The following is a 14337-nucleotide window of genomic DNA, read 5'->3' on the forward strand; positions in this document are numbered from 1 at the left end:
CCTTAGTTAACTTCAAATTCAAGGACCTTTCAAGGACTTTCCAGGTCCAATACCCTCAAATTCAAGGACTAAATGTGGGGACACACATTTCAAGTGAGAGCAAGGTTACATCGTGTTACCTTTAAAGATACATTGTTAAAGTTCCCTTTCGAGGGAACTCGTGCTGCGTCACTGCGGTGACACTTTGGGGACGCATCCAGGGGTAAGTGCGTCTGAATGTGTATATCAAATTCAACCAATGGTGAGGCTTAACAAAACAGACAGGGTGCCAGGAAGTATATCGCTATCTGAAATATTGCCAAAGACGGCGTTACAGGGACGCAGGAAGTATGGCAAGGGAGACGCAGCGTCTCGTTCCCTTCTCAGTGAACAACAGTTACATACGTAACCCGAGACGTTTTCATGTGTCAAACACAACTTTGCAAAAAAGCATTTTGGTATGAATCAACATTTGCATACAGAAGATATAAGCATTAAAAGTGAACGGTTTAGCACGTGTGCTTAAAAAGTCTAGAATTTTTATGATATTATCCTACATTACACAGGAAATTTTATGGATTTTTTTCCCCAGAAAACTTCTTGCATAAAATAGATTCCAGCACTTGCAATGACCTGTATCTATGTATACATTTTCAAAAACTTCCCAGGGCCTTGAATTTTTTTTCCCAGATTCACAAACTTTCAAGCATTTCAAGAACCTGTGGGAACCTTGAGTTTAGTCTAAAAGTAGTAAGATTCTGGTCAGTAGTCTCCACTGGGATGATATCTCCCAGCATGCTGTGCAACTTCTGGTAAAGGCTTTTCATTTGGCACTTTGAAATGAAATCAGGTGTTTTCACATTATGAAAACAACCTGCCAGATATAACACCCCATTTGCCAATCGGCTCAGTCCCAGTATGAGAGGGCCGGGCCCCTGGTGTTTCTCTGATTAAAGTGGGTCTGTCTCAGTATGAGAGGGCTCAGGCCCCAGTGTGTCTCTGATGAGTGTGTTTGTATGTGTCTCTATGAGAGGATGAGAAGGACGGGTCCCCGGAGTCCCTCTGATTAATGTGTGTGACTCTAAACATGAGAGCGATGGGCCCCTGTGATTCCTGGGTGTTTGCTATTCAAGTCCAATCAATGGAGAATTATAGGCGGAAATACGCCACAAGCTACTTAAAATAAAAATAGTAAGACCACAGTCTAGCTGCTATGTTAAAAGAAGCACTTTTAAAGGTGCGTCGAATATACAACTGTATTTATGTAGGCAAAGATGAATAATAAGAGTGCTGTACAGTGTGGTAATGACATATCATGAGCATCAAACACGATTATTTCCTCCTTCTTATGTAAACATTGTACATGCAAAGACCGCTGGAAAACAGACCAATCTCAACATAACATCGACTGTGATGTTACAGTCGTGATGTATGACCCCCCATTATAAATTAAGTACAATGTTGTTACAATGCTAAAAACAAAGTTGTGACTGCTGAGTTAGCACTATATGCTAGTTAATGCTATATGCTAGTTAATGCTTGATGCTAGCGTTTAGGCTGAAGTTCCATTATTGACGTTACAGTTACGATTTGCAGGTCCATACTGAAAAAAAAAAACACACAAACTTATCACTCAGAAACGTCCATGAACAATCTCCAAACAATTGATTATTCCTCAAAATCTGATACAGACTCAAACATAAGATCTGTTTACACACACACAGAGCTACTGAAGGAGAAACAGCCAATCAGAGCAGAGCTCAACATTATTATTCATGACCCTTTTATATAAAGTAATAATAGACCATTTCATTCTAAAGGCGAATCCTAGGGTTGTAAATGGACATGAAAAACTGTCTCTGGATCCATTCTTTGGCACCTTTGAAATGCTGGGTTATTTTCAACCCAGTGCTGGGTCAGATTTCACCTGTCTGACCCTTGAGTGATTAGTTCCCCCAAATATGAAATTTCTCTCATAATTTAGTCATGCTCATGCCATTCCAGATGTATATCACTTCCTTTCTTCAGTACACAAATGAATAATTTTATACAGATATATGACAAATATTTCAAATTAAAATGCACCTATTATCTTCTAATATCAAGTGCAACATAGCGAAGATCCAATAAAAAAACATGCATGAAATAACTTATGCATATGTGCATCTTGAAATTATCTTTGCATGCTAAATGTTTTTACTTATTTTTTATTCTTTTTAGACACAAGACACGAACCCAAATGCGGACGATTGACGACAAAGGAATTTATTAAATAACACGGTAAACAGGGAAAACAAAACCCACGAGGGGGCAAAACAAGACAAGGGAAACACAACACTAAACTGACACTAAACTTAACAAAACTAACAATAAACTTTTCAAACATAAAACAAGCAAAGACTTCACCAAACTCTCACAGGAACCAACAGGATATGTGACAAGACGAACGTGCACAGAACAGCAAACACAAGGACAATAAATAGGGACAAAGTAAATTACATACACCTGGAAATCATTACAAGTAAGGGATCGGGGAAAAAGTGACGAGACCTGGGAAATGCGTGGTCAGAATAAACCAATACTAAAACCACGCATCTCCCACATAAAACACATGTACTGTCAGAACCCTGCCATGCTAAACTAGATCTAAATACAAACAGGATCTGGCAGGATTCTGACAATGTGTGCAGTATTAATGTGTGCTTTATAAATAAAGAACAAACTGGCACATAAGCAAGAACCAATGAGATCTGACATTAGCGCTGTGCCGCCATTTTTCATTTTACTGCGCTGATCTGTATATTTCCAATGAAACACCAGAAGCCATCTATTAACCAACTTGAGTAATTTAGATTACGTTAATGACCGGTTTATGTACTTTTTGGAGCTTCGCCATGTTGACCTCGCCTTTATAAGATGACATGACGATCATTTAATATAAAAAAATCGTCATATACATCTAAGATAACATGAGGGATTTGAATACATTTTATTGAAATTATTTTTTTAAATTATGAGAGAAATTTTTATATATAAAATATCTCGCATCCTATTTACTTTTGCAATCAGAACAGTCTTTATCTGGCACAAAAAAAGTCTACAAAGAAAGTAAAAAAAATAGAATTTTAGAAATTAAATTTAACCCCGTCCATCCACGACAAACAACATCCTAAACCCTGATGTACTATAGGGTTATTACAAGACAAAAAAATCCCTAAATGCGGTCTAAAAAGCAGACCCTTGCATAAACTTTTCCATTGCTTGATGAAAATACACAGGAAAAGCTGAAGCGACCTGACAGCGAAACATCCTCTTTAATCCATACACTTCCGACTGTAATTCCTCACAAGAGGGGATGCAGCTCTAATTACAATGAATGATTGTAGGATAACAGTGATTTGGCTTTTAGATGGAGTCTTCCTCCCAACCCGGGGTCCACTGGCATGTTAATCAATTGGTTTATTGTTAGGAGCAATTAAAGTTGCTGCATGTGTTGTAACCGCCTCACGTAGCTCTCAGAATCAGGCCAGCTGCCCTAAACCACACAGTCTCTTTTAATAACCACACGTGTCTTTGGACGATCAGCAGGGTTTGATCGGTTACTTTGAATCATATTTATTTCATTACCTGAATTGATGGGAATATTCTGCTGGGGCTGGCCGGGGGATTCGGAGGCAAACAGGGCGACAAATCAAACTAACTAAATGCTTGATATGCATGGGGACTCTGGCAGAGAAAAACAAACAGACACTTTAATTGTTTCTAAATACACACAGGTGGCAATGGGTACACACTGCCAGCTTTGTGTAATACTTCAGTTTATATGAACCTTGCTCAGGAGGGTAAAACATGAACTTTAAGGCAGAGAAGTGCTGATATTCTTAAGGACACCACGTTCACTACTTGCTGGCAATGAGAATCTAACCGGCGACCTTTGGGTTACAAGCCCGACTCTCCAACTATCAGATCACGACTGCTCCACTTATGGCCTACTAGCCTGCCACGCATGTAGCTCAACATTCGTCTTATTTGTGTTTAAGGATTTTAAAAGAAACATCTGAGAACAAGTTTAGATGAAACTTCACTAAGTCCTAACATTTAAGCATTGAAAAGGTCCTCATGGCTGAGAAAGAAGAAAGTCAGAAGGTCACTCACTTGTTTTGGTGTTTTGAACCCTGGAGATGTGCGTGATACTGCTCGATGGAGTTGAGGATCACTTTACAAACGCTGCACGAGTAACTCCGACGCAGACCTACAATGCAAAATCAAAACACATTTCATTTTGAAAACATGTCCCTGCTGAAATGTTTTTTTTTTTTTGAAAATAGTTTTGTTCCGTTTTTTGAGCATTATTGATTTTTTTTCAACAGCCTTCACTAACAAACAGAAGAGAAATCTATATTAAATGCCTGTGGTTTAGCTTTTTTTGAGACTGGTCATGAAAGCACACGCTACATAGTCTTCGTGGAATCATAAGCATTAACAATTTTGAGTGTCTATTGTCTCAGTGGCCTTTTGATTTGGGGGGTTATGCTGTATGATGGTCTGTAAGAGTGGATGGGCGTCAAGTGTTTCAGATGAGAAGCAGATGTGAGCTAATTAAAGGCTTTGCAGGTGGTAATACAAAAAACCAACAGCAGCCACCAAAAATAGACCAAGGCAAAGAAATTCACATGCATGTGCGTATGCATCTTGGCAATATTTCTCCCAGACATCTGCAGAGCTATTTTGATAACAGTGTTGTCTGTTCCTCTATGGAAAGCTTTATTCGGCCAAATTTTAATTAAAACCAGATCTACCGTTTAATTATAGAAAAATGTGTGCAAAATATGTGCCAAAATTAGGGATGCACCGAATCCAGATTTTTTGGGTTCGGCCGAATACCGAATCCACTGTTTAAGATTCGGCCGAATCCGAATACCGAATCCTACTCGCATCCTTATTCCATTACATGGCTCGCAAAATTTCAAAATCCCTGTAGCCCTTCGGGCAGGCACTCTTCAGTTTTTGGTAGCCTGAAATTTTGCCAATACAAAGCCAATAGGGCCTCTAACCACAATGTTTAATCTGCTATCTTTGTTGTTGTTTTGATGCTGTTTGTTTTTTAACAAACAAAAAACTGGATTTCCATGTAAACCATTTTGGTTTCCATGTAAAAATTTCCTGCTCATCCCCACACCAGATATACCCACCATTTAAAAGTGGTTCAGTGGGTCACAAAACTCACAGTTTGGATCATCCAGTTAGAGGTTGGATCATTTTTTCAGTCAGAAAAACAGGGGCTACTGTCGCTTTAAGAGCGATTCTGCACAGAGTCTCTTCACTGCCCGTACAATCTATATCACTTTAAAGCTTGCTGCGAGAGATTAAATTTTCTTACGTGAGGATAGTAATGACTGACAGGACGAAGTTGGAGGATTTGCACAAAAATCCATGACAAATCAGTACGGATTGCTTCCTGTACTGCGGCTTCGCCCGATCGCGAAAGTGAAAGTAAAACTCGAGCGCGCGCTCAAACGCAATTTAAATACTCAATGCCTGAATTTCATGCACCACAATTACCCATCCAAATCTGTGAGAAGATACATAGGCATTTAAATATATTTTTTTCCTCCCTATAAGTCACGATAGCCCGACGGGCATGGCGGGGATGCATTTTGATAGCCCGACTGCAAAGCACAATGAAAGCGATGCGGTGCGATGCGTTATAGGTTGATTACACCTGATGTGTGTAATCAACGGCTGCGTGACGTCGACCAGTGTTGCGCAAGCTTAGGGTTCGGTTCGGTGGAAAAAAAATCTAAGATTCGGCCGAACCCAAACCCCGTCAAAAAGCCCAGTATTCGGCCGAATCCGAATCCTGGATTCTGTGCATCCCTAGCCAAAATTGAAAATTAAATGAAATTATAATATGATAATGCATATATAATGCAGATAATCCTAGTCAGATTGAAAAATAAAATGCAATTGATGTTTGGCATAGCCTGGGCGACAGTCGAACATTTCAGGTCGGGAAGTTCGGTCTGGAATCGCTCCGTTGTGGCGCTACTATGCTCTAACTAAAACTGTTCGGACCAATCAAATTGTCATGGAGGGCTTTATACAACGATGGACAGATTGATCAATAATAACGTAATCAACCACGTCACCAAAGAGCGCTTGTGTTGAATCGTTTACAACAAAGACAGCTGCCTGGAGAATTGAGATGTGGAGATTCTGCCATCGAATCTGTTCTAGAAGATATCGACAGCGCATTGATTTTTAAAAAAGGAACAGAGAAACGAGATCAAGGCATTTGTTGATCAGAAAGATGTTTTTGCCATCCCTCCTACGGGATTCGGCAAAAGTTAAATTTATCAGCTGGCTTGGCGTGCACGTGCAACTCGGTGTGCACGACATCGTGGATATAACTAGCGGTTGTGGCCAGCTCCTTTTCGAAAGCCCGTGGTTGAAGTTCATCTAACTTACAAGTGATCTCGGAGCACGCCAAATTACATTGTATAATTTTTCAGTTAGAGCAGTTCGTGTTCACGTATGTTGTTTTTACCGTCCTCGAAAAGGCGCACCGTACAGCACATGACAACGGTCAGCGCTGTCATTGGTCTCTGACAGCCCTTACCCCATGACCACCCCCTATGTTTCCATGACAACCAGCCTGACAGAAAGAGGGAAGCTAGCAAGATATGGAGATAAACGATGCGAAGTTTCTTTGCTTTAATGCGAAATTGCGCAACTGTTCTATTAAAAGCCCTTCTCACGGAGCCAGCACTATTTGTGTGTGTGAAGGACAGCTATGCATTTATAAAGTCATCAGCTCAAACGTCCAGGAGACAGCGAATCGCCGCAACGGAGCAAATTTGCCCTGTTTGTTGTTAACCTACAATATAACACCCGGCTCACGTCACGACGGAAGCCCAGTAACTCAAACATGTGAAGAACTTCCTGTATTTGTTTGGCCCGAGGTTGAGCAACGTTCACACCACAGATGGGTAGCACCAGAGTTCGGCGACACCCTCTCAGAGACCACTGGTTAAGAGCGGTCTCGGAGCGGCCGTTTAGTGCGCACCAGAGTTGTGTTCACACTGACCCAAAGAGACTGATCTCCAAACAGGCATTAAAACAGTTAGTGCTCATTGAGAGAAATGTCACATCCACAACCTAACCACAAGCGCCACTCTTCTGCACGATGGTAACCAAACAATTTGAAAACATATAACACAAACGCTTCTAAATCAATAAGATAAACGGACATTAAACACTATTTAGTCTTTCTCTTTACCTAAAAATTCATAAAATATCACTTAATTAATAAAATGACTCTCCAAAAGCAGTTGCATGCAAAGCATGCTGGGAAATTCTTTTTCCAGAACCCAGACTCAAACTAATTGTGTTAACGCAATTAAAAATAAATTAATAAATTATAGTACATATTCATTTTGTACATATTCATTTTGTGTTAGACTAATTCAATATATATATATACTTATTGCTCTTAATGAGGTATTTTAATTCATTGAACACAATTTTAATGTGTCATTTCAAGAAGGGCTTGAATCATTTTTTTGAGTGTATGTGACAGCAAAAAAAAAAAAAAATCATGATCATCTAATCACATGGACATCAAAATAATCATATTCTAAAACATGAGATTCAAACCTATGATCTCAGCATGTCTATGCTCGTCTGTTCCCCTCTCATTTAATTCATCTAAGATATTTACATATCAGACAATTACTTCTAAATAATATGTGTAAGTAAAAAATAGTCAATAATAGTTGTTTCCTAATAATATGTACCTCCACCAATGTCTAAAACACTTGACAGAAATAATAAGCAGGAAAATTTTAATTTAAAGGGACAGTTTATCAAACAAAAAAAAGACAATTCTTTGACTATTTGTCAACCCTAAGAAATATGCTGCTATTTTTATCTTTGTGCAAGAGCTGTGATGTCTTAAAAAAATCTCCTTTTGTGCTCCACAGAAACAACAGCAGCACAAGATAATGAGTGCAGAATGAGGACAAATTGAATTTTTTTGGTCTCTTTAAGACTGATTAAATAAATGGTCCTCTTTTTTAATCTCACCAGGTATAAAGAAATAAAAAAGTGAGGCGCTGTTCTTCTCCCAGCTGTGTAACTTATATGGGAAAAATCGATACGCTGACGAAACAAAGGCAATAAACAGCAGGAAAAAATCTAGACACCCTTCATCTCTGCACTTTAAACAATACAATCCATCAAAGATGAAAAACTGAATTTATGACTTCCAGCAATGCCCTACTTTTATATCAATGATTATTTCTTCTGTAACTTCATCCTTTATACTGAAAGAACATGCACGCAAAGTCTTATAAAGGTTTCTGGATTACTGTGAATTTGAAGTGACGTGGTGCATGTTCACAGCTTGTGGTGTCAGTACACCGCACATATGGTGAAAGCAAATATGTGTAATGAATCCAAAACACTTGTCTATTCATAGCAAGCTATTTATATGAACTGGAATTATGATGGGACTGAGAAGTATTGCAATAAAAATGTAGCTGACGTTATAAAACAGTTTACGGGCTGCTCGATTTAGTCCGAGACCAGTTTGTAAATGTTATCAGAAAGGAGGTCTACAAAATCGACAAAAGCAAGCTAGTAGCATTGCTAGTAGGGATGTTTAACGATTAATCGCGATTAATCTATAGCAGAATAAAAGTTTTTGTTTACATCATATATATGTGTGAACTGTATATAATAACTTTGTATAAATAAATGCACACACATGCATGTATATATTTAAGAAATGTTTACATGTGTATATACATTTGTATATTTATGTATAATTTATATTATATATAAATATAAATACCTAATATATAAATATTTTTTTTCTTATAATTATACATGCATGTGTGCATATTTATATATACATAATTATTATACACAGTTTACACATATATGATGTAAACAAAAACTTTTATTCTGCTATCGATTAATCGCGATTAATTGTTAAGCATCCCTAATTGCTAGTCATCTCAACAGCAGTTAACTGCATTTCACCTCATTAACCTCCAAAATCTGAACATGTATATATGAAAGTTGTCAATAGAGAAAAATGCCTTTTTGAACCACATGGTGCACATGTTGCTGGTCTACTGTATCAGCAGGTGCAAGAGGACTGAAAACCTTCATATCTTAAAACTAGAAATATCCAGTCTTCTTAAAAGATTAAACATCTATGACGTGGCCTTTAGACTTTACAAGTAGCTTTTCTTAATGTTTGTTTTTGCTTTAAAGCTCCCTGCATAGAGTCTGTATCTTATGTTGGACCCCTGATGACCTCTTGGTGTGTTACTTATAAACCAGCATCAGAAGACACCGTGATGCCTTCTAATCTCAGATAATTAAGCGACTGAAATGCCAGAACCACTGAGAAGAAATGCTAGCCATGGTAAGATGAATGTTTACTGGCTATAAATTAAAGTTTGCTTCTAACGGCTGGCTGAAGTGAAAGAGGTCACACTTATTCTCACAACAAATCATCAATCAGTTTCTCTTCTCTTACCCAGTAAATGACTAACAAGTAGATGAAAGACTTGCAACTTTCTGCAAAATGTTTAATCATCTCCAGCCAGACATACAGAACGACTTCATTTACTGAGTAGTGTGGTTTTACATGTTTATGATCTAAGCTTTGAATCAGAACTCAGCTTCTTCATTACAACTAAAGAAACTTCGAAAAGTGGGTCAGAATAAAAGTTTCTCTAAAATGTTACCATTAGCTAAACTTCTCTTCTAAGGGTTGCAAATTCAAAATATGTGTTTGGAGTGTCATGTGCGTTGCTCGTCATTTCAAAATATGTGTTTGTTAACCATGTGCATCATGTGTCTTGTCAAAACATGCATCAAAAGGATTTATGTTAAAAGAGACCCTCACGTTCACAAAATACTCGCAAGAAACTCACTTAACAATAATCTCTGATTATACATGAGATTAAGCGAGTATCTGGCAACCACAAGCATCTCTTTTATCATAAACCCCTTCTAAGCATCTGCAGCAGGCATGTATTTTGACATGAAACGTGATGCACATAAGTTTACATAACGCACCAAACAAATATTTTGAAATGACGAGCCACACCTGACAGGCTACATGCATGTTGTGACGAGCTTTGCATTGTGCACCCTTGAAAAAGAAGTCACCGGGCGGCCGCCACTGCAACCCGCTGGTCAATTTTCCTGTATTTCTCTCATATTTTTAATAATAAAAAATACCAGTGGGCATATTTGATATTTGCTATATTCGCCACCAGAAAAGTAGGCAGCAGTAGCTGTAACATCTCACTCAAACGACACCCGGCAATAAAACAAGAAGACGAAGAAGAAGAATTGCATCCCGAGGTAGGAGGATGCAGAGCCGTTTGCAAGTTACACAAAATGCAGTGTGCCCACCGACACATGTACTTAGTGGACATGTTCACCCACTCCTTGTGTACATGCACATTTGGATGTGCGCGCAGCAGTGGGAAACATTGCTGGTTAGGGTTAGGGTTAGGCTTTATTGGTACGCAAGTGTAGTACCCAACCTTTAAAGGTAAAATATACAGTCGCATAAAACATTAAGAAACCATTTCAAGATATTTCACTTTATTTGAATGAACTATTTATAGGTAGGCCTATGTGTTAAAGGCGCTCTAAGCGAATTGACGCGTTTTAGACCATAAAACATTTTTTGTTACATACAGCAAACATCTCCTCACTATCTGCTTGCTGCCTGTCCGCTGATCAAACTGTAAAAAAACGCGATCTCTGTAGACAGCCCAGGCTTCACAAACGGCAATATCAACATAGTGGCCAAACCTAGCACCACAAAACAAAACAAAGGGTTCCAGTCAATAAACGACAAAAAGGATTTGGGGTTGGGCGCGTTCATGAAAGCACGGAAGGGAGGGGGAGGAGTTAGCTACGCTCCGTCTGTTTGAAAACAATTCAAACGTCAACAAAAACTAACGTCTCGCAGATTCACTTAGAACGCCTTTAAGGTAAAATATATATTTTTTTGTTTCATTCTATCAATATCAAATAATTTCTGTCAAAAAATTCTGCCAAATTCCTAATAAAAAAAAAATATTTTTATTTGCATTTTTTTACAAAAAATTTAAATGGGACAAAAATTCAAAATAACAAAAAAGATTTAGATTTTCAAAAAGGCAGATTTTACATTCAAATTAATTTTTAACAACACATTGCTAATGGTTTAAAATTTATTTGAGAAACAATTTAAAAGTAAATATTTGATGAAATAACCCTGATTTTTACCCACATACTGTATTTCGCATGTCCTTTCATGCTCTCAGTCTTTACATAGCTGTTGTGTTGCGGTGACTTTGTCACTCCTGAGGTTTGCTTTTGGAAGTCAACAGACACTGAACTGACATCACAACAATAAGCTACATGTTGATTATAAAAGGCAAAACTGAAGTGGTCTATTGATTTTTTTTTGGCAGCTGTATTAAAAGTGATTTCTACTTGTACACATGCAGTGAATTAAAATGTGTCTTTATTTGACACATAAGCTAAACAACAACTGAAAGTATCTTGCATGTCAAAAAGTGGCGCTACAGGGAAACCCCGAGAATTAAAAAGTGATGCCAAATGCAAGGGAAAAAGTGGAGCTAGCCGCGCTACAGTAGGGGAAAGTCTGTGCGTTTAGGGGTGAGGTTTTTGCTTCCTTTCAGGGTATTGCACACCAGAGTCACAGTGGAAAGCTATTGTCGATGCCGCCAGTGTGTTCAGCTTTTAAATGTGGCACAACGCGGACTTGCTGTTTGCGACCCCCTTCACATAGTGTTACTGCATCTGAATCTGATGTGACGTGATTGCTGTTGCGATATTCAAACAGAAATGGGCTTTTAGATCATGCATCTTAAATGAGTGTTTTTAAATCATATAAATTCATATAACAAGATTTATAAAAATAATTTGTCAGTAATCTACCACTGCCTACGCGGCCCACCAGATGGCGCTTCAGGGACCACTGGTGGGCCGCTGCCCACTGGTTGTGAATCACAGATCCAGTGGATTGCGCAAAGTCATTTAGTGGTTATAGTGCTCGACTCAATAACAGTTTTGTCCTTTTAATGACAATGGCTTTGATGTCAAGTAGTTTGTGATTGCAATTAAACATACATTTAATTTATACATTGAAAAGATAAACTACTTTCTCAATGCATTTTTTCTGCAAATTTCTATATAAAATATTTGGTGGGTCCTTAGGTAGATCATACCTGTCTAAGTGGGCCACGAAATTGAGTGGGGGGGATTTATCTTATTTTTTAATCCCAAAGTTGACAGGCATGTACATGTTGGTAGCAAAGCATGCATATTAGTACCTCAAAGGTATATATGGGTACCAAATGTATACATATCTGTACCTAAATGGTATTAAGGGTACCACACCATTGACAGCTTGGGACCATTTTATCTGACAGTGCATAAAACGCTCAAATCAGCCAGATCAGGAGGTTTGCTGTTCTTAAGCTGGTTTAAAATAACAAAGTTGACTGCTAGTTGACAAAAGTTTAAAACTCCCCAGATGCTTTAAGAGGGTTTAAATCAGAAATCCATTACAAATAACACATTTCATTTACTGTATATTCCTTGTAGATACTTTCTAATCAAAATGGCCGACGATGTTTAAGGCAAATAGCAGGACACTTACTAAAACAACACATCACTAGCTAAGCTAAATTTAAGATATAAATACCATTATCATCCAAAATAATTGTGTTCTGCAACATGGGATTCTCGTCGTGTCTATCGCCACTCTACTAACCGAGCTACACGCATTGAATAGAAAGGAGATGCTCGCCTGTCCTTGACTTTTACAGATTCTGTAAAACACATTAATCGCTCCTGAGATTTGAAACGGGGCAAATCGCTGCACTTTCAATATCTTCTCTTCATGAAAATGGCAGGAGGCTCTTCAGAGCTGGTATTTACATCCTAAAGCTTGTCACTCTCTCTTACTTTTTTGTTTAGAGGGAAATGAAAACCTCTCGGCACCAGCACAAGGTTGCTATGTGCTCCAATTTTCTCAGCAACAAAATATAGCCCCAGTTGGAAGGCAATTACACTGAAGTGTGCTTCACGAAAATAGGCAAGAGTCTGTGCTGAGAGTCGCTTGCAGTCACCAGTGATGAGTCCCACCAACCGCTTTCTACCCCTGATAAGAAGCTTGAATGGTATTAAATGGCTACATGCCTTTATTTTGCAATCCAATTTTGTGTCTCTTACTGTTCTTGTTTGGGACTGAATGGGTTCGCCTGTATGTTGTCTGTAAGCTGTGTTTGTAGTGTAGACTGCTAATGTGAATGAAAAACAAGAGAGGACAAACCAACAAAACCGTCCTTAGGCCAAAGACAGATGCTGGGGTTAAATGAAGCTCAGGTTCATGGATATGAAGGAGAACTGAAAGAAAAACAAAGAGCTGCTGTTTGCTGTAAATTTGGGGTCATCTCTTACATTGAAATTTTTGAAATTTGTTTCTGTTTGATACATATTAACTATTTCCCGGCCAGCATTTTTTTAAAAAGTTGCCAGCGCCAGCATTTTTTATGATTTTCACAAAAGTTTAATGGCTTCCAGAAAATGTCTTCTTTAAATATATAAACAAACAATATATCAGATGAAAGAACAGACCCTCTGCTTTCAAAAAAAAAAAAAAAAAAAAAAAAAAAACGTTTCATCATACCTTCATTAGTTCTCTTGTAATCACCTCTCAAACATAGGTAGGTTTCTTCAAAAACACCCAATTTTGAGCAAAAAGCTGAGATAATTCCATTTTTGCGAAGGACTTTTGATAAAGATCAGATGCAGAGCGATCTTTAAAACATACACAGAGTTCTTTCTCTTTCACGTGAGGCGCTACTTCCGGGTTGTATAAGTTGTGATAATAGCGGTATTGCGGAAAGACGGAAAATCTCGTCATTGGCGGGGAAGCGTTTTCTCTTAATTGATGAGATATCTCGTCAATGGCGGTGAAAGAGTTAAACTAAATATAATACTGCATACAAACTAATGAAACTTTGAATGAAATAACAATAATTTTGTTATTATTTACTGACCCCCGTTCATTTAAACTCATTTTAACCAAACAGCTGGGCTGGGCAATTAATTGATTTTCAATTTAAATTTTTGCACATTTCGATTGCAAAAGCAAGATATTCGAGGTAGATCGATTAGTGCAGTGTTTCTCAAACTTTTTCAGCCCAAGGACCACTTTATCTTCCAATTTTTTTCTGAGGACCACCTAACAGAATCCCACTCTAACACTCCCAGAAAAAACAACAAAATAGAAAGGATAAGCTAAAT

At 38.1% G+C, this 14337-nt stretch overlaps 1 protein-coding gene across 3 annotated transcripts in view; it reads right to left on the bottom strand.

The window, feature by feature from the left end:
* The window catches only part of LOC135786566 (zinc finger matrin-type protein 4), a 152536-nt gene that overhangs the window by 60784 nt on the left and 77415 nt on the right, over positions 1–14337 (bottom strand). For 2 of the 3 annotated variants that reach the window (XM_065296033.1, XM_065296032.1), the window contains exon 6: positions 4135–4231. The exons of the other annotated variant lie outside the window; for it this stretch is intronic. In XM_065296033.1, the coding sequence (XP_065152105.1) occupies positions 4135–4231 (97 nt within the window). The remainder of the gene's footprint in view (positions 1–4134; positions 4232–14337) is intronic. 3 annotated transcript variants of the gene reach the window in all.

Source organism: Paramisgurnus dabryanus, chromosome 20 (assembly GCF_030506205.2).
Source record: "Paramisgurnus dabryanus chromosome 20, PD_genome_1.1, whole genome shotgun sequence".
Lineage (NCBI taxonomy): Eukaryota > Metazoa > Chordata > Actinopteri > Cypriniformes > Cobitidae > Paramisgurnus > Paramisgurnus dabryanus.